Raw genomic sequence first — 26173 nt, 5'->3', positions numbered from 1 at the left:
GCTGACCGCTTTTCCTTAGTCAAGGATCCAACATGTCAAACATCTTCTTCCTTACTCTCAGAATCCTAGTGACTACAAACTCAGGATCTGACCTCGCTAGAACTCAACCTTGATTCGACTCATTTCTCTGGTTGGGGGACATTTTTAGTTTTGGGCACAGCTGACAATCTTGCTTTTCCTCTGCAGGATCTTAACAGTGGACTGGTAGGCCCTTTGATCGTATGTCGCAAAAACACCAAAGCCAGCATAGTTCACCGTGTGCTCCACTTTATGATTTTTAATGAGAACAAATCCTGGTACTTCGAAGAAAATGTTAACACCTATTCTTCAGATCCGAACAACATAGACAGGAATGATGAACTGTTTGACCTCAGCAACCAAATGCACGGTAATGTCCACTAGCTGCCTCAGCAGCTGGGGCCTGTGGGGTGTCCCACACAAAGGGAGCAGATGAAGGTTCACCCTTGGCCGACTCAGCAGTTTAGAGAAAGCAATCGCATGGGGCTGTGGCATAGATCCCGTGGACCAGGGGCTGGTAAACTTTTTCCATAAAGAACCAGAGAGTAAAGAGCATAGACTTGTAAACCACACAGTCCCTACCAGAGGCTACATTTTACTCTGCCATGGGGCACAAAGGCAACCACAGACGAGACATAAAGAAATGGAAGTGGCTACGAGCCAATAAATCTTCCTTTATGGACACTGAAGTTTGTATTTCATATAATTTTCACATGTTGGGAAATATTCTTTTTGGTTGTTTGGTTTTTTTCCAACCACTTGGAAATTTAAAAACCACCCTGTACTCATGGGCCACAGAAAAACAGGAAACGAGAGGGCTGGATCTGGCCTAAGGGCTGTAGACTTAGCAGTGAGGCAAATTCCAACGCTTCTGGAACCATGCAGGTGATGTAAAACCAAGAATACCAGCTATCATTTCTGGAGGGATTTCCTACACACTTGTCTAAGTGTCTTACCTGAACGGACACAGGGAGAGGTGGGGCTTGCAGCAAACTGGAGAGCACATGGCCCCATCCAATCTTCCCACCAAGCAGAACTTTAAAAAACTCCATGCTCATCAACCAAAATTCTTTTGTAGGTGGCTTGTGACTAGGCACATCCTGCTTTTTTATGTCCCCCCTCCCATCTAGAATCATAGTAATGAGACAATTATTCAAAGAAAAAGCACATAAACAATCTCACTGAATTATAGTCACATTCAGTCAGACTTCTGGTTCCAGTCCTTTCACTGGAGGAAGCTTGGGGACGCGACTAGATGAGGGATCCTTAAGTAAGGCAAACCCAAATGTGATCTTTTTCAACTTCTTCATTCCCCCCCCAAGATACATATAGTAAATTTGAAATTAATTCAAGGACTGCATCCTTGCTACCCATCATCTTTTAATAAGCCTCGTGGAGGGCACAGAGCACTATACTCGTGCTGAGGAGATACGAAGGCCAGTTAGATGAGGCATCTTCTCTCAAGTTGCTCACAGAACAGGGCCAGCCTATCTCTGCTGACTTGGCGGGGGCGGTGGGGGAGGGGGGGTTGCTGTAACAGAAATACAAACACAGTGCTCTCTCACAGAGAGAGAGAGCACAAGTAGGCAGAGCGGCAGGCAGAGGGTGAGGGAGAAGCAGGCTCTCCGCTGAGCAGGGAGCCCCATGCGGGGCTGGATCCGAGGATGTTGGGATCATGACCTGAGCTGAAAGCAGACACCTAACCAACTGAGCCACCCAGGAGCCCAAGTTGAGTATTTAAAGATGCATGGGAGTCTGTCTAGTAGAAAGGGAGGGGGATGACATTCCATGTAGCCGGAAGAATGTGACCTAAGAAAGAAAGAAAAGAAAAGCCTACAGAATTGTGCAAGACCTTGACTACCCTGTTAAGGATTTAGACTCTATCTAAATTGGGGTTTCTCAAGCCTGCCACTATTCATATTTCAGTCTGGTAACTATTGTGGGGGGCTGCCCTGTGCATCGTAAGATGTTTAGCAGCATCCTTACCCTCCGACCCCCGGGAAGCCAGTAACACCCCCCCCAAGTTGTGCAACCTCAAAATGTCTCCAGGCATGGCCAAATGTCCTCTACAGGACAAAATCCAGTCCAGAACCGCTGTGCCGAAGGCACTAAAGGCACCGAACGAGGGAACAGCAGGAAGAGGTGTGTATTGGAGGACCGGCTCTGGCACTCAGCTAGGCCTTTGTGCTCCACCTGTAGTCCTAGCAGCACCAGCATCACTTGGGAGCTTGTTAGAAATGCGGAATTTCAGGTGAAACAGACCTAGGAAGTCATAATCTGCACTGGAACAAGATTCTCAGGGCACATGCACATTAAAGTCTGAGAAGCACGGTCTAAAGCAGAGTCTCCTAGTTTTTTCTATTATATCCCTCCATCAGCTAAAAGTTAGAACCCAACCTCCCTAGATATATGGTTATAAATCATATATTTGTACCACTGTATTAATGCATTTTTGGCATTTCAAAAGATGAACACAAAATAGAAAAGTAAAAAGGAGGAAATATATATATAATTATATATATAACTATATGTAACTATATAATTAAATTAACAATGATTATATAAAATATTTTATTAAAATTTATTTTAATATTTAATCATTAAATCTCAAATAATATTTAATGTTTATTAATTATTATTTATATGTAATTATATATAAAATATTAATTATATAATTTATATAATATATAATTTATATAGTTTATATATAACTATACATAATTTATATAGTTTTTATATATAATCTATATATTATTTATAGTTTTTATATAAATTTATATAATTTATATATTTATATATTTAAATTTAAATTTAATTTAAATATTATATATTTATATATTGATATTCATATTTTATATTTATATATATAATTTATATAAAACTTATATAAATTTATATAATTTATATATTTATATATTTAAATTTAAATGTAATTTAAATATTATATATTTAAATATTGATATAATTTAAATATTATATATTGATATGTTGATATCTTGATAGTTATATATTAATCTATAATTTCATTATAGATTATTGTTATATATTAATATTCATATGTTATATACTATATAGTTATATATGATTAATGATTAAATTATATATTATATACATAATTATATAATTAAATTAATATTTTCTTCCTATTACTCTTTGGAAACCACTCCTATAGAGGATTAGAGAGAGAGAGCGGGAAAGACAAAAGGCCCAGACCTCAACTAAAAGGCCATTCTAATCATATCAGTGACAGATCATGAAGGTCTGACTTAGAGCAGTTAAAGAAGAACACACTCAATTTCTAAGCCTCTTGTGACCACTTTAAATATACTTTAAATATATAGACACGTTTAAGTATCCATCAATTTAAGTATCCATAGTGGTGAAATATTCTAGTGCAACCCAATTATTTAAAGCAAAGTCAATGCTTCATTTCCTCAGGCAAGAAAAACTCTCTAGAATTAGACTCACCCACATGAATGGATGGCTTGGTCATGTTTAACAGCTTCCTTAGGCTGACTTTAACATCCTCATGGCTTCCGAAAACATCTGTGATACTTTCTATGAGACGTTTTTTTTTTGTTGTTGTTGTTGTTGTTTTTAAAGATTTTATTTATTTATTTGAGACAGAGAGAATGAGAGACAGAGAGCATGAGAGGGAGGAGGGTCAGGGGGAGAAGCAGACTCCCCGCCGAGCAGGGAGCCCGATGCGGGACTCGATCCCGGGACTCCAGGATCATGACCTGAGCCGAAGGCAGTCGCTTAACCAACTGAGCCACCCAGGCGCCCCGAGACGTTTTTTTTTTAAACCTACATTATTTTAAATATTTGTTGAATATAATAAATTATGTCCCCTCACAGCAATTAACGGAAGACTGTTTGGAAATAACCAAGGTCTGACGTTCCACGTTGGGGATGAAGTGAACTGGTATCTGATTGGCATGGGGAGTGAATTTGACCTGCACACAGTTCACTTTCACGGCCACAGCTTTGAATACACGGTAAGAGCCCTGGGCAGCTTTGTTTAATTATTGTTGTGTCTTGTGAAGCAGTTACTGGGGCAGCATGGCAGGATAACAGGACTAGAAAGGAAATGACCCAGCCAGAACTGAAGTTCAATACCTACAATCTGTAACATATCAGGTGCATGTAAATAATTATACATTTAGCTCTTTGTGTCCCATGGACACTCAGTAAATGTCTACGAATGAATGAAGTGCACTTCTCACTCTAATTTGGTGTTACTTGATAGGTAAATAAGACTTCTATAATCATCTCGAGTTTCACCCTTTCTGTCTCAACTTTTTTTTTTTTTCAAACACTTAGTAGCATAAGAGAAAAACACTTGGAACACTCATACATTTTGCCACATTTTCTTTCTCTATTTTTCTGAACCCAATTTAAAGTAAATTGCAAACATCATGGTTCTTCACCTCTAAATACTAAATAAAGCCATATGCATCCTAAGACTAAGGAGAATCTCTGCCCCATCGTGATAACATTACTATACCCCCAATGTTAACATTAATTCAGTAATATAATCTATCATATAATCCATTCAAATAGCCCCAGTTGTCCCCAAAATGCTCTTTCTAACCATTTTGTTTTGTTTTGTTTTTAATTCAGGATCTAATTATCTATACATAGCCTTTGGTTGTCATTGTCATCTCTCTCCTAAAAAAGAGGGTTGTTTTTTTTTTTTTCTTGATCCTTCATGGCATTTCATTTTTGAAGTGTCCAGGTCAGTTGCTTTGTAGAACGCCCCATATTCTGCCTTGGTCTGATAGTTTCCTCATGACCAGATCCATGTCAAACATTCTTGACATGAACAGTACATAGGTGATATTATGTGCTTCCCATGCATCACACCAAGAAGTACATCCTGACAACAGGTGCTGACATTGTTGGGGTTGTTTGATAACTTTATTGAGGTGAGGTCTACAATTTCTCTCCATTTACAAAAGCATCATCTTTCCCTTATAATTAATAAGCAAGCTGTGAAGTGATTTTTTAAGCATATTTTATTCTCCAAATATATTTCACCTTGTAGTTATAAAAAGGATCCATTGATGATTATTGCCAGAATCAATTTTTACAGTGGGAGTTATAAATGGTAGCTTTCTAATTCTATCATTCCTTCAGCATTTGTTATAAAATAAAAATGTGGAATTAGGTGACAATTGGCTTTGTGGTAACTTTTTAAAATAATTATCTTCATCTTTTTCTCTTTTATGTGTTCTTAGTCTCTTTATATCTCTGTCTGAATTGCTTTTCCCCCACCACAGCTTCATATTCTTTACCATTGTTGTTTTACTGACCATCTTTGCCTGACCATTTCTCTAATTTATTACAAGTATTTTAAGGTTTATCCTTCCTCTTTTCAGTGTCCAAGTTAGTGTCATTTATTTACTTGAGGAGCATTTTCTTTATCTCTTCATCCTAGTCCCTTATATAAACATTAATGTACAATTGAGCACCAATTATATCTCATGCATTTGACACCTCATTTAGTCCAGACACTTGGCATAATACAGTCCATCTTTTGGCATTGATAAAAGTTTCACATAAAGCCTTCCTGGATTCTAGATGTATTATGTTCATAGCTTCTGTAATGCTCAGAGCCTATCTTAGACAAATTCAATGAGTCTGCATGACTTGTTTTGCACCAAATTTTTATCAGTGTGCTGCTTTCTTTTCTGTCCTTTAATGAACACATTTATTCTTCTTTAACTTACTTGTTTTGGCTTAAAAACTATTTTTATTATTCTAGGGAATTTTACATGACAAAGTAGACAGAATAATATAATGAACTCCTTTACCCACCACCCAGGGGCCAACAATCATGACCTTCCTGTACTTCCCTCTACATTCCTCAAATTTTAGAAGGAAGAGTCTTGATACGAGGGTTGTTATTCATAAGTGTTTACATAAGACTTTAAAAATTAGAACAAAAGAGAGAGATTTAAACTCTGGTTATAGTTTCTACAGTACGTTTGATGTTTAGTTCAGATCAGTTCAGTTCAGCAAATGCCTGTGACATTCCTAGAACCATGCCAAGAGTTGTGTGGAGAAGAGAGGAAATCAAAAGAGTTAGCTCTCAGGGGCTAACTCTGCAAAATGATTATATTATAAGGCATCAAATTAAGTGGAATTTGTGGTAGTATTTCTATAATGTTAATTAAAGCTAACCTTGATTAAGTACGTCTTATGTGCCAAATGCTATCCTTAGTTCTTTGCATGGATTTCTCATTGAGGCTTCCCAGAGATAGGCACTATTTTATCACTGTTTTATAAGGGAGTGAAATGAAGGATTAACAAGACAAAGAACTTTCCCATAATCAATAAGGGGTAGAAGTAGGATTTGAACCCCAGCTCTAGAGTCCCTCACTCTTAACCTCTTCACAAAACTGCTCTTTTCAGAGCAATCCTATTAAATTTAAGAAACAAAATGAACAAAGAAAAGAAGAGACAAACAGAAAACCAGACTCTTTTTTTTAAAAAAAGATTTTATTTTATTTATTTATTTGAGAGAGAGAGAGCACAAGAGGGGGTAGGGTCAGAGGGAGAAGCAGACTTCCTGCTGAGCAGGGAGCCCGATGCAGGGAGCCTGATGCAGGACTTGACATCTGTCCTCTCCTCAAATTATTCCAGACCCCGTCTTGAGCTGTACTCTTTAACATACCCCCATCCTCCAAATACCTCCCATTGCATTATTCAGAGCAATTCATCTCCTTCCTATGCTCTTCCAAATCCATCCTAATCCAGTCAGGCCAGGCCCCAGAGCCTCGTCTTTCAAAATCAAAGTAGCATGCCGAGGAGGTAGTCTTCTGAACATCTGGTTCTCTGCTTAGGAGAACAAATAGCCCTTAAGGCCCTCAGTCTTCAGTCCCGACCCCAGAAGGCAGATGAACTCCTCTCTCTCCTGTAACCATGAGTTTTCCTGATTAGCTATATCTCAAGAAATGGTCATCTTCACATCACCAACATCCTTAGTTAGAAAAACTTCAGCTAAAGATGAATGGATAAAGAAGATGTGGTATATATATATACAATGGAATATTATGCAGCCATCAAAACATGAAATCTTGCCATTTGCAATGACGTGGATGGAACTAGAGGGTATTATGCTAAGCAAAATAAGTCAATCAGAGAAAGACAAGTATCATATGATCTCACTGACATGAGGAATTTTAGAAACAAGACAGAGGATCATAGGGGAAGAGAGGGAAAAATGAAACAAGACAAAACCAGAGAGGGAGACAAACCATAAGAGACTCTTAATCTCAGGAAACAAACTGAGGGTTGCTGGACTGGAGAGGGTTTGGGAGGGATGGGGTGGCTGGGTGATGGACATTGGGGAGGGTATGTGCTATGGTGAGCACTGTGAATTGTGTAAGACTGAATAATCACAGACCTGTACCCCTGAAACAAATAATTCATTATATGTTAATAAATAAATTTTAAAAAATTAAATTAAATTTAAAAAAAGAAATAATTCAGTTAAAACTTTTGGGATTTGTAAGACCAGATGTTATCTGAAATCTAGAGATTTCTTCTGCAGGAGACCCTGACAAAGTATCTAACACCAAGAATGACACAAGATCTCTTTAGAGTGAGATGTTTCTCTGTGGCCCATTCCTGAAATGTTCTCAGACTTGTTCCTCCTCTAAACCCTCACTTGTACTCAGAGGAGAAGTGCAATGGCACCTAATGCTTTCTAATTGTCGTCTAACAAAGCATATTAGAATTGATAGGATGTATAAATGACTACTACCTTTTTTAAGTTATTTAGTGGTGTTTTGTCTCCTTACTGAGGATACGGGACTGTATCGCTCTGACGTTTATGACCTTCCTCCTGGAGTATATCAGACTGTAAAAATGTATGCAAGAGATGTTGGGACCTGGTTATTTCATTGCCATGTTAGTGTTCACATTGAGGGTGGAATGGAGAGCACTTATACTGTAATCGAATGAAAAGGTAAGCCAAATTAATTTGAAGTGATCATATTTAAATAAATTCAATGTTTATATAAGGGTATCTAATCCACTGAACATTTACATGATCCGACACGTGACTCATTCATTCAAAGATTCCTGTTTTGTGGGGTGCCTGGGTGGCTCAGTTATCCACCACCAAATTCAGATTCCACCAAATCAAGTGGTGTCTGACTCTTGATTTCTGCTCAGGTCATGACCTCAGGGTTGTGAGATCGAGCCCCTCATTGGGCTCTACACTCAGCAGGGAGTCTGCTTGAGATTCTGTCTCTCCCTCTCCCTTTGCCCTTCCCCACCACACTCTCTCTCATTTTCTCTCTCTCCCTAAAAGAAAGAAATAAATCTCAAAAAAACCCCAAAGATTACTGTTTTGAGATGACCAAGAAACTGGTTTTATCTTCTTTCTCAAACTTAGATAACTGTTTCTGATCTGATAAAAGATACTCTAGAGTTAAATGTGTTATTTCCAGATTCATACAACATATGCATAAGGATTTGAACAATTTATAGAAGATGAAACACAAATGATTACTGAAACTATAAAGATATCTAACCTTGCTAATAATCAAATCACTTAAACATTGCATTTAAATAACAGATACAGTTGTTGGGTAAGTAAGCCATTGATTTGGCAACGATTTCTTTTTTCAAAGATAATATCAGTAACAGTGTGGTGAGATGGGCATTACATATACTCTGGTGGAAGTATAAAGTGTTTCTACAACTCTTGAAAGAAACTAAATAATGATTACATATTTTTTCATATTCAAGTGACAATTTCTTCTCATTCTTATCTCCCCTTTCGCCAACACATTTTACTAGCAACTTTAGGATGAAAACAGTATCTTCTTCTCTGAGACTTTCATCAGTTCCTTAGTTACTTAGGCTATCCATGAGGTCATTACCCTTTAGTCTCTTGATACGATGATTGTAATATTTTGACTCAGTTACTTCTTAGAACATCATGAAACTTTCTTTTCTGCAGCATAAATATCTTTCTCATATGACTGTTGACAAGTCCATGAGCAGAGCAAAAGCTGCTGAAGAAGAAACACCAGAGATAAAGGAATCTAGGAGGGCCTGGCTGAGGACTCATGGCAATCTACCAGGAAAACGAGCTTGAAATAAATTTTTTTTTTGTCCGTTTTGTGTGTGAGCTGCTTCCTCTTTCTGTAAATGGTGTCACTGGAGTAGAGTCTGTAGTGGTGTAACAAGGTTTTCAACACATAGCAAAGGGTGTGAGCAAGAGGACCAAAGAGAGCAGATACAATCTGAAGTCTAGCTCAGTTAGAAAAAAAAATACACAATCCAAGACTAACCCTGCACCATCAGCAAGCATCAAAAAAAAAAAAAAAATGAAATTCTCATAGCATGGTTGAAAATTTGTAGCAGTCTTTTAAATGCAAATCCATGTATTGTTATTAGACTGCAGGTTACAGAATGTATAAGTGCCAGTCTTCCAGAACCAAGAATAAGGACTCATGCTCTGACTTTGTATCTAACAATATGACCATTTGGGATGTGTTCTGCTACAAGTAACAGAAAACCCAGCTACAGGGATTACCAATGGTGTTTGTCTCATATTTTTAAGTAAGTTAGGAGGCTGCTAGTGTTGGTTCAGCAACTTGATGGTGCAAGGACCAGTGTCTCTAATGTCCTTGGCCTTTCCCTCATGACTGTTGCCTCATGGTTGCAAGATGGTTGTTGCAACTCCAAATATTGTATACACATTGAAGGCAGAGAAGAAGGAAAAAAGAGTAGCACCAACCACATATTCTCCTTTTATCAGGAGAGTAAAAATCTTCTGAGGAGACCCAGCCAACTTCTTCCTGTGTCTCATTGGTCAAACCCCTCCTATATGCTGTTCTTAACTGCAAGGAAGGCTGAGAAAGAGCTTTTGTAGCTTTTGTAGAGGAAATAACAGGGAGAGGGGACTACACATGTCTTGTACGTTGGCTAACAAACAGCTTATGCCTTAGACAATAAGAATATTTGAAATCAGAAATTAGTTAAATAAAAGGATTCAACGTGAGAATTGAAACCAAAGCCAGACTCTTCATTCCTTTTACTTTTTAACTTCTTAACTTCATAAGTAATATGTAAATACCCAGAATCTTATCAAGCAAATCCCTGACATCATTTCATTTACCCCAAGATACTCCAACTTCTGTTTCCAGAAGAGTACTTCTAAAAATTAATATGCTAATAATGCTATTATAACATCGGGCAAAAGTACCCAATATATATAACAATACTACTTCACTCCCTGCTGTTGAAACTAATAAGAACCTACAAAATATGGATGAAACTAGCCATGGCCCTTCCCCACAAGAAGCATTCCAGTCTGAGAATTTTAAAAGTGCTGCTGATAAAACTACACTATTCTGTAAGAAATTGCTAAAGGTGCTGCCCCAATGTCACCAAGAGTAATGCTTACTTCATCTACTCATTCACTTAAGAACACAATCCTAGGCTTTGGGATTCAGAGATGGACAGTAGTCAGAGTCTAGTAAAATAAACCCTAATTTAATGGATACGTGAAGTGTGATTTAGTGAATGGAGTTGTAGGGAAAGGTAGTCAGCTGCATGCATCTTAACAGGAACAGTCAAAGACTAAGAACGCATCAGTGGAATGTGTCTCCTGCACAACTATTGGAAGGTGCTCTCATTGTGATGATGAGTACCACCATTTCAACAGAAATACTGTTAGTGCAAAAAAAAATTTTTAAAAAGGAATATACTTTAAGAATATACACTCTTTTAGTCAAATTCTATACTTGCCAAGAAAATTTTGTTCCATAATATGATTTTCTAAGTAGATCTATAAACAAATTTTTTAAAAGATCAATTATATGGGGCACCTGGTTGGCTCAGTTGATAGAGCATGCAACTCTTGATCTCAGGGTCGTGAGTTCAAGACCCATGTTGAGTGTAGAGATTATTAAAAAAAAAAAAAAAAGACCAATAATATATACCTATTCTCCTTTACTTTTAAATGAATAAATTACTATATTGACTGATTCTCCAAGTTTGCAAAATTCACCAAAGGGAACCCTCTAAACTAATCATCTTTTTGTAAACTGACAAAATGAAGGTTCTGAATCTGCCAACTGCCAACCAGACCCTGGCCTCAATCCTTCCACAGCACAGAGAGACTGGGAAGCCCAGCCCAACCATGGTCTGAAGCCATGTTCTACTGTCCTCAGGATCATAGTGCATCTCTGGGTCAGGGAGGACAAACCTGAATTCTGGCTACTCCACTTACTAGCTATGGGGTCCTTGACAAGGTATAAAATCTCTCTTATCCATAGTTTCCTCATCTGTAAAATGAAGATAATAATAATAATAATAATACTTATTTGTGATATTCTGTAAGCAAAATAATGGTCTCCCCCAAAGATGTCCTCATCCTAATCCTCAGAACCTATGGCTATATTACTGTCCATGCAAAGGTGAATGAAGGTTGCAGATGGAATTAAGGCTGCTCATCAACTAACCTTAAGATAGGGAGATTATTCAGGATTATCAAGGTGGGTCCTTAGCAGTAGAAGAGGGGGACAGAAGAGGAGGTCAGAGTGATGCAATGTCAGGATTCGACCTGCCATTGTTGGCTTATAGATCTCACTCTCCCCCACATGAACCAAGGAATGTGGGCAGCCCCTAAAAACCGGAGCAAGCTAGGAAATGTGTTCTCCCCTAGAGCCTCAAAAAAGGAATGCAGCCCCACTGACACCTTGACTTTAGCCCGGTGATGTAGGGGTCAGATTTCTGACATCTAGAACTGTAAGATATTAAATTTATGTTGTTTCAAGCCACTGAGTTAGTGGCGATTTGTTAAAGCAGCAATAAAAAAATTAGAAAAAAACAAAAAACTAATACATCTGCCCAATTGGTTATTGTGAAGATTAAATGAAATAAAATTTATAAAGCTCTTGGCACTGCTCTGGCATACAGTAATCAACTAATTGATGTTAGTGACCATTCCTATAGTTAACATTTATTCATTCTCTCAATTTTTATTAAGCTGTGTGTCAGGAACTATGCTGAGTGCCTGGGATTTAAGATAAAACAAGGCATAGTCATTGGCCCCAAGAAAGCCCAGTCTAATTGAGGAGACAGTCACATAAACAGATAATTCCAATATGAAATATGTATTAATCATGTTTTTAATTTTCAATATTTTATCATGCTTTGACATCTTTGGGGACCTTGCTAGGTGGGAAAAGACTGCCTCTCCCAGAGCTAGCTAATTCCTAGAGATAGTGAACAGCTTGCCAGTGAGCCAGACTTTCATATGCAAACCAACCAATCCCTGAATCCATACCCCTAACCACCTCCTTTATGTAACTCACACACCAAGCCATAGTTCCTCTGCCTGAAATCAATCTGGAGCCAAGCACCAAACAACTAGAGACCATTCCTATGCCCCAAAGCCCGCTGAGATTATTCAAACTAGCCAATCATAAGCTATTTACTCTGCCCTGCCTTGCCTTTCCTACACAAATCCCAACGAAGGTTGTGGCCTATGCTTCCCCCAGTATCTGCTTCTGCCTCCTCAACAACGCTGGCCCTGCAAGACATGCGTGCCTCTTGTGTCTAGGGGAATTGTAACTTTTCTTTCAATGGCATTTGCCTCTTTATGTCGTCACGGAGCCATCTTTTATAAATTAAGACCCAGGCACAAATCAAAGTGTTAAGAGCTATACAAAATGTGTTGTCCCAGCATGGAATAGAAGCAAGAAGAAATGAGGTTAACCACAACAAGAGAGGAAGATGTTTCAAGAAAGTTGCACATTGGGGGTGCCTGGGTGGCTCAGTTGGTGAAGTGGTTAAGCAACTGCCTTCTGCTCGGGTCATGATTCCAGGGTCCTGACATTAGGGCCCCAGCCCAGCTCCCTGCTCAGCGGGGAGTCTGCTTCTCCCTCTGCCCCCACTCTCCCCTGCTCATGCTCTCTCGCTCTCTTTCTTCCAAATAAATAAATAAAATCTTTTTTTTTAAGTCGCACATTGAAGTTGTATGTAATCAAACCTTGTGAACAAGCTATTCTTTAACCTTTTATAAAAATAATTCTACTATTTTGGTTCCTTTTCATTGCTAACGAATCATATGCTTTGATTTCTACATTGTTCACAGTGTAAGAAAACAAGAATGGAGTAATTGGAATCCTTATGCCATTAAAAAACAAATCTCCTTCCCCATTGTAATGTAGACCTCGACACCATCAAGGCTTTTGCTAGATGAGAGTCTAGGATTTTTTTCTTCCCCTGTCTGTGACAGCTCTACCTGTCAGAATGTGCTGACCAGAACCTTGACCCATTAACAGGTAGCCAAAGGGGATGGAGCAACCAAAGACCAATTTGATAACCCCCTAAATAGTTATGAACTGAACAATAGAGAAGAGGATCAGCCAGGTTTGTGCTATACTAGTTCAAGTCAAAGCACTCATTATCAGAGTTCTGTATGTAACCACACTCACTGATAAAATTCCAGAGTTGCACAATTTCCTGTGAAAAAGATAGCATCGTGGTGGTCTGACTGGTCATGTAGAGAACGATCTGTGATTTTATACTGTTTCCTGCTGTCACAAAGTGAAAGACTGTCTTCGGTGGTTTGTTTCTTAGTAATTCTGACATATATTATGTTAAAAGCCAGTTGTCATGGATCAACCAAAAAAGAAACTAGAGGGTATAAGCAGGAATAGTGGAAGTAAAGAGAGATTGAATCTTGCCAGACAGAAATAAAGCTGAAGCTTCCTTGATTTTAGCCCTTATCAGCCCCAGGATCTCTTTTTTTTAAACTTTTTTTTTTTGAAAGATTTTATTTATTTAAATAAGAGAGAGAGAGAGAAAGAGAGAGAGAGCATGAGTTGGGAGGGGAGGGGCAGAGAGAGAAGCAGGCTTCCCGCTGAGCAGGGCCTAACGTGGGGCTCCATCCAGGACCCTGGGCTCATGACCTGAGCCAAATGTAGATGCTTAACTGACTGAGCCACCCAGGCGCCCCTAGCCCTAGGGTCTTAATTGCTAAATGCAGGTAAGACTCTCCAGAAATCTTTAAGACAACAAAGAAAAGAAATTGTGGAAAGTGATTAAAACTTGTGGTATGTGACTCTACTCAGGTTACTAAACAATTAGCTTGGCTGTGCAGTAATTATTTATAGCAAACTATAAAGGTGTACCCCAGGGTTCTGAGGTAGCAACCTTCTGACAGACGTAGTTAAGTGGATGAGCTATTTGGTCCCATCCAGGTTCCTCTCTTCTTTCTTGCGATGCTCTAAGTCCGCTGAGCCTCTCCTGTGGGCCCCCTGCTCTTCTTGTCTTACCCCAGTTTATGCTGCTGTGACACATTTCTTGAGCACAGAAGTTCTCAATTGCAACATTATTCAAAGTTCACTTTTGAGGTCCAACCCTGGAGTCACTGTAAGGAGGTTTGCAGTAAATGACCCTGTCAGTGGCTGGTTGCTTATTAGCCCGCAGTGGCCTCTTTTTATTTAGACAGTACTAAGACTCAGATAATTCTCCCTACTTCCCGCCATTCAGCAGCTATATGCCTTTTAATGGGAAGGGTAACTGTTACAAAACAGGACAGTAAGATGGACTTCATCACCTTCCTTGCATTGCAACATCAAATATTTACTCCCACTGGGCAGGGGTGTTACTCTTTAACCATTTCATTTCGCCCCCAATATATGGGATGCTATGATTATACGTTCTGAAGCCCTCAGTAACTACCTGAGCAGTTTTTGTTTGTTTGGGGTTTTTTGTTTTGTTTTGTTTTGTTTTTGGTGGGAGTGGGGTAGACTAGCTGAAAGAAGTGACAGGACTGTTGCTGTGATCTGATCACTGTCCTCACATCCCTCAGGGCTGAGTTTGGGCTTGGAGTAGAGGATGAGAAAGAAGGAAACGTCTGGAAAGCTGCTGGCTCATATAATAGCTTTGTGCCATTCTCCTTTTGGGAGAATGAATTGCTAAAAGATGTCCCCTCCGAGTAGACCATTTGGAAATAGGAGCCCCTCTAGGGCTCCAGTATTTAAAAGGAACAGCACCTTGCAAGGTACAGATTTTGGCCAGTTGTCCTCTCAGTGGGCATGAGGACACAACAGTTAAATGTGGCTCTAGGAGGAGGTCTTGGGACATCCTGGGCAATGTGATTCAGTTGTCTGTATCAGGGCAATTAGTTAAGATATTATGACCTGGTGAGAGAAGCATCTCTACTATGTGCCTTAACGTGGTGAGTCATTTTAATTACCATCTGGACAATAGTCGCTGAGACTGAGATTTTACAGGTGAGGAAACTGAGGCCAGGGTTAAGTATCTTGTCTGATGTGACATGGTGCCATCGGATTTTGATTTTCATCCTGCTGTCTTCCCTGGCACTCATTATTGTCTTTCTCTGATTTGTTTTTCTCCCTAGCACTTGCTGCTAATACTAGCTATTTCACTCTTCATTTATACATTGCCAGTCTCTCACAAGCAGAATGTAAGCTGATGAAGGTAGGGACTCATGTCTGCTGCATCCCCAGCGCTTAGAACAGGACCTGGCGCATAGCAGGTTCTCTCGGTAACACTTACTAAATTAATGAATTGTACAAACATCCGGGTCCTTTCTCCTATACCAGTCTACTTTTATAAACAACTTCGGGCAAATAATAATGCATTGAAAGATTCTAGAGGAAAAGGTTATATTAACACAAAGTGTGCAATGTTACAACCAGGATTTTCTGTTAATAAACTTCTATTTACTTCTGATAATAAAATTCTGTTTATTAAGACCAACCTTTGCCTTTGCAAACAGATTTACTTAGGTCTGATTTCTTTGATGATAAAACAGAATTATCAACCCCTGTTGTGCTCTGTTATTTGCATATAGTAATGCAGAATAATACGGTAAACTTTCTATGAAAGTAAGTGCAGAGCATACAAAATAGATAAATCCTTCAAAATAAGATTCTTATTGTGGGGTACTTAAATTTGGCAAGCTAAATAACAGGTTTTGTATCAAGTTGCAGCTAAGTATTGGTAGCCATTTCAAAAGTAAAGAGTGACATGTTTTAAACCACTTTGCATAATTTCCTCCTAATTTATTAAGAGTTCACTGTGTGCAGGCCACTGTACTGTGGCTTATTGTTCGAGGAACAAAGGGAGCATTTAGAGATGATTTTTACCCTCCTGGAATTTACGCAATAAATGGAAGAAGGCAGAGTTATGCACACTCTAGTGGCTCCAACAATAACTGTCGACTTTTTATTTGTCATCAGAGAAGCCTGGCAACAGAAAATTTTTCTTTCTGGATTTACGAGAAATGAGCTGAAGTGGGAAACGTTATTTGCTTTGACGAAACAATTTACTTTTGTGCAACATTAAGTTGTGTCAAACAAGCAAATAAAGGACGAAGCTTAAAATTGCCTGCTTCTGATTTCACTTCATTGGTTCTCAGGCTCCAAGAGGAAAAAAAATGAAGATTTTATGGCTGAGTATTTTTCTGTTTTTATATAGTAACTCAGCCTGGGCAAAAGAGAAGCATTATTACATCGGAATTATTGAAACAACTTGGGACTATGCCTCTGACAGTGAGCAGAAACTTATCTCAGTTGACAAGTAAGTCACTATTTTTATTGTTTATAGACCAAATTTATAAACTATCAATTAAAAAATAAAGGCAATAAGATAAAATATTTTATTAATTTGTTGTAAATTGAAAGAGCAAAATGTGGACTGGAAATCCAGGAAACTTTAATAAATCTCTAAATTCCTGGGCATTTTTTGGTGAGGGAGAAAGGCGGCCCTACACCTTTCCCCTCAGTCCCAGGGGATCTGCGGGCGCTCCTTATTACCTCCTCTGGTTATTATTTTGTCTCTCATCAGGGATGAGTCTTCTTGTCTGTTTATGCTGAGGATCCTTAATTTAAATAATGACAGTGTAAAATGTTATGTTAATTTAAATAATGACAGTGTAAAATGTTATGTTAATAAATGTTATATATTTATTGATTACTAGTAGGTAAAAAATAAAATTAAAAAATGTTTAAATAATAAAATGTTTTTTGATCCTTTAAAACATCATTTATAGAAATTAAACACAATTTTAACAACTATGACTGCACCCAGTACTTGTTGGATGACTCCGGACAGTTAATTCAGTTTAATCTCTCTCAGCCTCAGCTTGCTAATCTGTAAAATGGAGATAAAGAATACCTCATAGGGTTCTTGGAAGAGTGGGTGCATTTAAAGCTCTTAGTACGGTGCTTGGTCCATCACACATGTACAAAAAAATGTGAGATATCTATTGTGATGGCCCCCCAAAAAACTCGGTGTAACTTAAATGTTTTCATGTTTTAGGTGAAAGCCCCCTTATTTCAAGCAATAGTCACCATACAGAAAAGCAAGAGTATAGTTCTCCTTGACATTTTTATACTGGAAGTTTATACTGAGGTCATCACTTTTAATAATGCTCATTAATTGTCACCACACTCAATGTTCACTACTTCTAACAATGTATTTTAATGGTGATAAAGCACAAATGAACCCAATGACCATCAGCTGCTAAGATTATATCTTTAAAAATAGCTAAGCAAGTATGCCAATTTTCATAATCTTTGATTATGTTGATGGGTATATGCTATTCTCATTCATTTTATGTATGTTTGAAATTTTTCACAGTAAAAAATAAATGCATAGCTGATAATATCTGTCAAGTTATTAATTTAGTAATATATACAATAAGAAAAGTTTCTGACCTAAAAATAACTGATTGTAAACAAAACTAATACACCTTGCAATAATTTTTTTAAAGCCTGGTTTTGAGGTAGCATTCTCTTCTTAGGAATACGACCTCTTTTCATGACTTCACCAAGCTATTTTGTATGGTGGCAGTATTTTCCCTGATTAAATACAATGTAAATTATATGCGGTTTCTATAGGGAAACAAAACACTATACTCCATGCCCCCATCCACCATTCTTCTGCTCTTACTCATGATCAAAAAATCAAATCAGCTTTACTGGACATAACCTAAGTGCAAGACATTGCCCCAAACATGCTTCAATAAAGAAGTCTGTAATTCCAGAAGTGAGAGAAGAGAGAGGGTGTTTATTAAGAATGCTGGGGGAGGGGAACTGGGGGACAGAGAATTTCTTTGGTTTTAAATACTCTTGTGTCTTGTCGGGGCTTAGGAAGTTTGCACAACATTGGTTTGATAATCTGTGGTTTCAACAACAACCTAGAGTCATGTGAACTCTAAATGGCACTGCTCACTCTGCCTGTGATCTTTTTTTAAAAAAAATATATCTGAACTGTGACTATTGAACAGAGCTTTAGCAATTTCACCAATACTCTACTAAACTTTTTGTAAAGATGAGTTTAGGTAGCAACTTGTTTCTCCCTTCTCTGTCTCTGATTACCAGCATGTCCAGCAGTCTTAGTTTGTTCAGGCTGCTAGAGCAAAATATTACAGATTGGGTAGCTTATTAACAACAGAAATTTATTTTTCAGTTTTAGAGGCTGAGAAGTTCAAAGTCAAGGTACCAGCATGGCCATGTTCTAGTAAGAGCTCTCTTCCTGGTTCATAGCCTTTTCACTGTGTCCTCACATGGTGGAAGAAGCTACAAATCTCTCTGGAGCCTCTTTCAGAGGACACTAATCCCATTTATGAGGGCTCCATTTTCATGACCTAGGTACATCCCAAAGGCCCCATCTCCTTATCCATCATATTAGAGGTGGTCTTAAAACTCCAGAACCTGTATGTATGAAGAGCTAGAGCTCTCATTGTCTATATTATATTCAATGGCACAGTTGCCTTTAAAATAGGGTGATGACTCAGCAAAGGAAACAGTCAACAAAACTAAAAGGCAACCTATGGAATGGGGGAAGATATTTGCAAATGTCTTATCAGATAAAGGGCTAGTATCCAAAATCTATAAAGGACTTATCAAACCCAACACCCAAACCACAAAAAATCCAGTCAAGAAATGGGCAGAAGACATAAACAGACATTTCTCCAGAGAAGACATACAAATGGCCAACAGACACATGAAAAAATGCTCAACATCACTGATCATCAGGGAGATACAAATCAAAACCACAATGAGATACCATTGCACACCAGTCAGAATGGCTGAAACGAACAATTCAGGAAACAACAGATGTTGGCGAGGATGTGGAGAAAGGGGAACCCTCCTACACTGTCGGTGGGAATGCAAGCTGGTGCAGCCACTCTGGAAAACAGTATGGAGGTTCCTCAAAAAGTTAAAAATAGAGCTACCGTATGACCCATCAGTTGCCTTACTAGGTATTTATCCAAAGGATATAAACACAGTGATTTGAAGGGGGCACACACACCCCAGTGTTTCTGGCAGCCATGTCCACAATAGCCAAACTATGGAAAGAGCCCAGATGTCTATCGACAGATGAATGGAGAAAGAGGTGGTATTATATACAATGGAATACTACTGAGCCATCAAAAAAAATGAAATCTTGCCATTTGCAACAACGTGGTTGGAGCTAGAGGGTATTATGCTAAGTGAAATAAGTCAGTCAGAGAAAGACAAATACCATATGATTTCACTCATACGTGGAATTTAAGAAATAAAGCAGATGAACATAGGGGAAGGAAAGGAAAAATAAAATAAGATGAAAACAGGGAGGCAAACCATAAGAGACTCTTAACTCTAGAAAACAAACTGAGGGTTGCCAGAGGGGTGGTGGGTGGGGGTAAGAGGTAACTGGGTGATAGGCATTAAGAAGGACACTTGATGTAATGAGCACTGGGTGTTGTATGCAACTGATGAATCACTCAATTCTACCCCTGAAACTAAAAATATAGTATATGTTAACTACATTGAATTTAAATGAAGAATTTTAAAAAATAAATAAATAAATAATAAAATAAAATAAAAATAGGGTGATGATCTGGGTGTGCCTAATCTAAACCAGAGAATTCCTAGTGGAAGAAGAGGAAGAAGAAGAGATTTGAGGTGATTCAACAAACTGCTGTTGACTCACATTTGGAAGAGGCCAATTGAGAAGGAATACAGGTGGCTGTGAGGAGCTGAGTAAGGTCCTCCATTTACAGCCAGCCAGGAAGTGGGGATTTTAATCCTACAACCACAGTGAACTGAATTCTGCCAAAAACCTGAATGAGTTTGGAAGTGGATTTCTCCAGCACCTCCAGATGAGTGCTCAGCCCCTCCAGCACCTTGATGTCAGCCTTGTGATAACCTGAGCGGAGAAGCCAGTCACGCCGGGCCAGACTTCTGACCCACAGAGCTGTGAAATAATCAGTGGGTGTTGTTTGAAGCTGTTATGTGATAATTTGTTATTTGGCAATAGAAAACTAATCTTCTGTGTCTCCACTGATGAAGCCAAGAATCCAGAAACTTTTCCCATATATTACCCACATGTTAGTAATCATGTCTAAACATAAACCAAGACCACTCAAGTGCATTCTGAATTTATGGAAGGATGTAGCATTATTATTGTCTTACTAAGGCAGTATAAATTTTTTTTTAAATTCCACTACCATTAAAAGCTCACTTCTGAGTATGAATCTACCAGAAATTGTAAGGGTTGGCTATAGGATTCTAGAAGTTGGGGGTGTAAAAAAGAGGGATGTGATTACTGAGAGGGAGACAGTATCTATTGTAATGAGTAGAAAAGAGCATGTTACAATTGTCAACAGGAAGAACTACAATTAATATGAATTATCTGGTTCAAAGATCAGCTATAATGGATTCTTTTGACTGAATATCTGACTGTCAAACTTCCTGCAAACTTCCAGTAACTGACCCTTGTCCTCAAGCTGTGTTCTTGAAATTAAATAGACATCTTCTTATGACCCTTTGATATTCCTTTGGAGACAGAACATAATTAAATAGACCTCCCTTAGACTATCACATGATATGAAATATTTCCCAATTTGGTTAATTTTATTTCAAAAAAAAAAAAGATGGGAAACATATTTCGCATATTGCTGTGTATATAAAAGGAATTCCAAATGTTAAAAACCCTGAATATATGTTATAACTTCAGATCAATTATTTCAAAAGAAGCTTTTGCCTCCCCCAAATCTCCGTGTACAAAGAGTGAATCCCGAGGCTTAGGCAGCGCTCCTCCTGTATCAGGAGGTGATTAATACAGGGGAACTTCTGTGCAATGAAGGCATCTCACAAAACTCACTGCATTTTACTGAAGTGGGATGAGACGTGCCTCAAGTGTTTCAGAGTCACATTCAGAAAATATAGATACACAGAGTATTTGAGTGAAGCCTTAAAAATTTGAGGGCCAATGTAAAATGTGTATCAAGAGGGCATTTTAGAACACAGATTAGAATCTCGACTTAAATTATCTCCAGGACTAATCTCCTACCACTAGGAGACACTGGAGAAAGTTTACGCTCAGACTTGGATGGGCCTGTGTAAGACTGAGTGCTGGGGTGACCAGAGAGGAATTCCATCTCCGCGCTGTGAGCCGTGCTCTAGCCGTGTGCCTGACTGAAATTGTACTCCCGTGAACCTCTTCACAGCAGTACCATCTGGATGAATCTGCTTTTAATCTCAGTGGCCTTCAGTGCCTCAGAATTTTGCTGTTGTTAAAACACCTCCTTATTAGGACTCCTCCTGTTCATGCTAACGCTGCAGTGTTAGAGGAAGAATTCACCCCACTGTCCTGCTGTTTTCCCATGCATATTGATGTCCTTGAAGTCCCCCTGAGCCTTCCTGAATTCGTTTTTTCTATTTTATTCTAATGAAATGGAAAGTCCAACGCACAATTAGAAAACAATTAGGAGAAATGAAGCAAAAGATGTCACTTCTTTGTGTTCTAACTTCCAGTTTGGCCCCCTTCCCATCAAAAGGGTTCATTTCTCAGTGAACAATTTGAGAGTCCTGGAGTTCACGCAATCCAGGAAAAATGGCATCCTTGGTATATGGTGACAGTGATGAGATACTCATTGTCAAAGTCCTCTGGTCAATCCAGGACATAGTGCTCTGCTATTTCCAGCACCTGCTGCTGCTGCCCAAGCTCAGCCACCAGAACCACTGCCGAGCAGCTACGCTCACCGGCTCCAGTACTCAGATTTAATCTGATGTCCTCATGCAACTATAGCAACAGAAGTCTGGCCACTACCAGGGTAGGGTCTGGAAACAGGACTTGCCACTTTTCTGTCTCACTGTCCCAAGAAATCCCACTGCCTCTGGGATTAGGCAGCTCTCTTCCCCTTCACTTTGGAGTCTCCCGTATTCAGGTTATCCATGGTCCAGCGCTGCCCGTCCCCAACAGAACACACCAACACACTGGGGTGTTTGTTAGTAACTACGGATGCCTGAGCCCCAGCCTAGATGCACACCATCAGAATCAATGGGACTGGGGCTCAGGAGCTTGTATTTCATCAAGGTCTTCAGTAGATTCCCATGCACATTAAAACTTAAGAAATATTAGGCTGCAAACCTAGATTTTGGAAGAACTGGGCCTTTAAACTCTGCAGCAACATTAGTCCGGAGCTCCCAGACAAGCCTTCCTCTTGTCTCAAAGAAAAGAAGGAAAAGTCTCTCTCACTCTTTTCATTGAGCTTACAGCTGAGGAAATAAGACAAAGTTTATTCTCCAGTCAGATCTTCCAGCTCCACGGGGACTGAGTAGAAACTGTAAGGCATCAGAGGTCACTGAGGGGAAAGTTGGCAAAACACACACACACACACACACACTCACACCAAGAAATACAAACCTCAGATCATCAGCCTGAGTGTTAGCAGTTTTTATTCTACTGGAGGAGATCCCATTTGTGGTGGAGCTTGCCAAAGTCCAGGTTTTAAGTGGGTCCTCCACATGGGCAGATGGTGTTACCCACAAATCGATCTTCCTGAGCTATTCAGAGCCTTCTGTTAAGGACAACATAAGAATCACTTTAAAAGTTTGAATACCAAACTCACTTTCTTCCTTTTCCTTTCTTGTCTTTCTCCTCCTCCCCCTGCTCCCCTGGCCCAGTTATAATTTAATTTGCTCATATTTTTAGAAAAGTTTTGAGCAACTATGAATCAGCCACTAAGCAGAAAGTGAATGTTCAGTGTTCAAGTATTTTCAGTTGCAAGGGATTAAAAGAACATAAGAGTAATTTGAATCCAAAGGTAATTTTAAAACCCACATGTACTGCACGCATCAATTCCAATCTTGGTTTAGTGCTGCTAAAAGAAATACAAATGGTAAAATTAATTTAGCATCATTAATTTTATTTATATAGGAAAACAAAATATATGCACACGTTGAAGTCTCAAATATCAAGATTAACTGCTTATAAACTCATTTTTTTCTAGTAGTTGAAAGAGGTATACCGTAAGTGAGTAACGTGTTAACTGCTTTATCTTAATATTTCACTTTAATTTTGTATTTTATTTCATAATACCTCTGGGTTTTAACATAAAAATCCTGCAGAAAAATACTCTGGTGGATCATAGGGGAAGAGAGGAAAAAATGAAACAAGACGAAAACAGAGAGGGAGACAAACCATAAGAGACTCTTAATCTCAGGAAACAGGGTTGCTGGAGTGGAGGGGGCTGGGAGGGATGGGGTGGCTGGGTGATGGACACTGGGGAGGGTATGTGCTATGGTGAACCCTGTGAATTATGTAAGACTGATGAATCACAGACCTGTACCCCTGAAACAAATAATACATTATATATTAATAAAAGATTATCAGACCACAAAAAATAATTAATTAATCTCTAAAAAAAACCAAAAACAAAAAAAGAAAAATACTGTTGTAAGATACACCATATTTTATTGTGCCTTCACACATGATTCTCTAATACACACCTGATGTGGGATGCCTCACTTAATTAAAATAGCAGGGTAAGTACCCACTCACCTCTTCATTTTTTGGAAGCATCCATACAACAGTAGGGAAACATTTAATGTGATATGGTTATTAATCTCTCTTTAGTTACATGAGATATTACAATTATAATGTTATCCCCCAAAATGATGGCTTCTGATAGAGTTGTCTTCTTTTCCTTTCTAGGGGACATCCCGATATCTATCTTCAAAATGGCCCAAATAGAATTGGAAGGTTCTATAAGAAGGCCTTGTATCTTCAGTACACAAACAAAACCTTTACAACAGTTATAGAAAAACCTATCTGGCTGGGGTTTTTAGGCCCTATTATCAAAGCTGAAACTGGAGATAAGGTTTATGTACACTTCAAAAACTTTGCCTCTAGGCCCTACACTTTTCATCCACATGGAATAACTTACTATAAGGAACATGAGGGTAAGTTCAGCTCATATTCTAGCTGGAATTTCCTCTTAATTCTCAGTAGGAGCATTTTTTTAATTTCTAAGATTATGGCCTCCCTTCCTGGATAAGATCTATAACTTTGTCGTTTAGCTCTAAATGATTTTATTAAGTATTTTGGTTCATCATAATAATGCTGAGTTTCTCTTAGATGTGCTTGCTTGTGTGAAGTGTGAATGTAATGGGACTTCTGGGTAGACGGATGGAGTGAGTCAGTGAGAACTGGGACTTCCCTCCCAGCGCCCCGCACCTCGCCAGTCAAAGAGAATGAGAGAACTAGGCAATGGGAATTAAGGCCTAGAAAAGGCAAACGTCCAGAGGCAGGAAACAGGACTCAAGATAGGGATTGTCTCACCTCTGAAGTTCTTACGTGTGAATATACCGTGGCCGCTGTCCTGTCCCATCCTAACTCGGGATAAACTCTGTCCCGGCTCAGGCAGTCTGGGTAGTCTCCTACGACAGCCAAATGGTACACATGGCTGCACGACCCCAGAGCCACAACTGAGATACAATTAATCAAAAGGTCATTGGAATGTAGGACTTAGAAAACTTAAAGATGGTACAGGAAGAACACAGATTAGGTTTGATGTCTCTGATTCATTTTTTTTTTTAAAGATTTTATTTATTTATTTGAGACAGAGAGAATGAGAGAGAGCACATGAGAGGGGATAGGGTCAGAGGCAGAAGCAGACCCCCCGCCGAGCAGGGAGCCCGATGCGGGACTCGATCCCGGGACTCCAGGATCATGACCTGAGCCGAAGGCAGTCGCTTAACCAACTGAGCCACCCAGGCGCCCTCTCTGATTCATTTTTAGTACTCGATGATGGTAATGATGATGGAAAGAGGTGGTGTTTTGCTGTGGATAAGAGCAAGGGCTCCAAAAGTAATAGACCAAGTTTCAAGTGCAGCCTTGCCTTTTATTGGCTGCATGATCTTAGGCAAGTTACTTACATTCTCTGTGCTTCAGTGTCTTCATACATAAAATAAGTACAATAATAGTATATAGTAATAGCTCAATGAATGTCAGGTATTATCATAAGTGAAAATGAGGAGGCCATGCTAATTGAAATTATAAGGATTAAGTCTAGAAATGAAGATTAAATTAGATTTTTTTAATAATTTTTTTCTTTTTTAAAGAGGTATTGCTTGAGAAGGTGATTGTTTTGACCATATATTTTTGTTTGTTCTTCTGAAACAAACAAATACATTCATAGCATAGAAGTTGACTGCTGTCTTATTTCTTTTTTTACAATTTCATGTTATATTAGGGCATTACTCATTTTTAAGGTATGGTAGTTATACTGTGTTTCTGTTAAAAGAAAAAAGGGTTCTTAACCTTTAGAGGCACATATTCAAGTATTTATGAATGAAATGAGATGATGCTTTAGAATAATTCAACGGTGTTGGAGATAAGAGTGGTGGGGGTAAGGATGAAACAAGATTGGCCTTGAGTTGATCATTGTTAAAGCTCAGGTGATGGGTACATGTAAATTCATCATATTATTTTCTCAACTTTTACATGTTTTTGGAAATTTCCAAAATTAAAAGTACAAAACTTTAAAAAATCCATAGTTACTTCATGGCTAAAAATTTGACATCATATAAGATGTTTCAAATTATAAGAGAGAGTAGCCATTTTGCTCATGCTTCCATACCATGACCCCAGAGCAAAAGTGGTTCTTTAAATTGCAAACCAAAAGTCACTATTCTCTATCTATTACTACTCCCTTAAGATTCAGTAAGTATAAAAAATAATAACCAAATCTTCTGTGAAGCTTCCAGACCCCCTAATCATTAGCCTCTCACTCCATTCCTCTCTGTTCAAATAGTACATCACTACATTCCCAAGGGGGCACATACTAGAAATTGACCAAATGTTTGCTGAA

At 38.6% G+C, this 26173-nt stretch overlaps 2 protein-coding genes across 4 annotated transcripts in view; both read left to right on the top strand.

Annotated features, from left to right (window-relative positions):
• Positions 1-9122, top strand: part of LOC102742718 (ceruloplasmin) — a 36986-nt gene extending 27864 nt beyond the window's left edge. Inside the window, exons 18-21 of the mRNA XM_081811110.1 lie at positions 187-388; positions 3877-4016; positions 7831-7993; positions 8996-9122. Of these exons, the coding sequence (XP_081667236.1) occupies positions 187-388; positions 3877-4016; positions 7831-7989 (501 nt within the window). The 3' untranslated portion in view covers positions 7990-7993; positions 8996-9122. The remainder of the gene's footprint in view (positions 1-186; positions 389-3876; positions 4017-7830; positions 7994-8995) is intronic.
• A 7115-nt stretch (positions 9123-16237) lies between these two features.
• The window catches only part of CP (ceruloplasmin), a 59034-nt gene continuing 49098 nt past the window's right edge, over positions 16238-26173 (top strand). Inside the window, exons 1-2 of one of the 3 annotated variants that reach the window (XM_081827546.1) lie at positions 16238-16605; positions 24016-24263. In XM_081827546.1, the coding sequence (XP_081683672.1) occupies positions 16463-16605; positions 24016-24263 (391 nt within the window). In that variant the 5' untranslated portion in view covers positions 16238-16462. The remainder of the gene's footprint in view (positions 16606-24015; positions 24264-26173) is intronic. The other 2 variants (XM_031041480.2, XM_081827542.1) reach the window with 2 other exon arrangements.

This window comes from Leptonychotes weddellii, chromosome 1 (genome assembly GCF_054177405.1).
Source record: "Leptonychotes weddellii isolate Sample4059 chromosome 1, ASM5417740v2, whole genome shotgun sequence".
NCBI lineage: Eukaryota > Metazoa > Chordata > Mammalia > Carnivora > Phocidae > Leptonychotes > Leptonychotes weddellii.
Note: the sequence above shows the minus strand (reverse complement) of the source record. Positions and strands in the feature narration are given on the sequence as shown.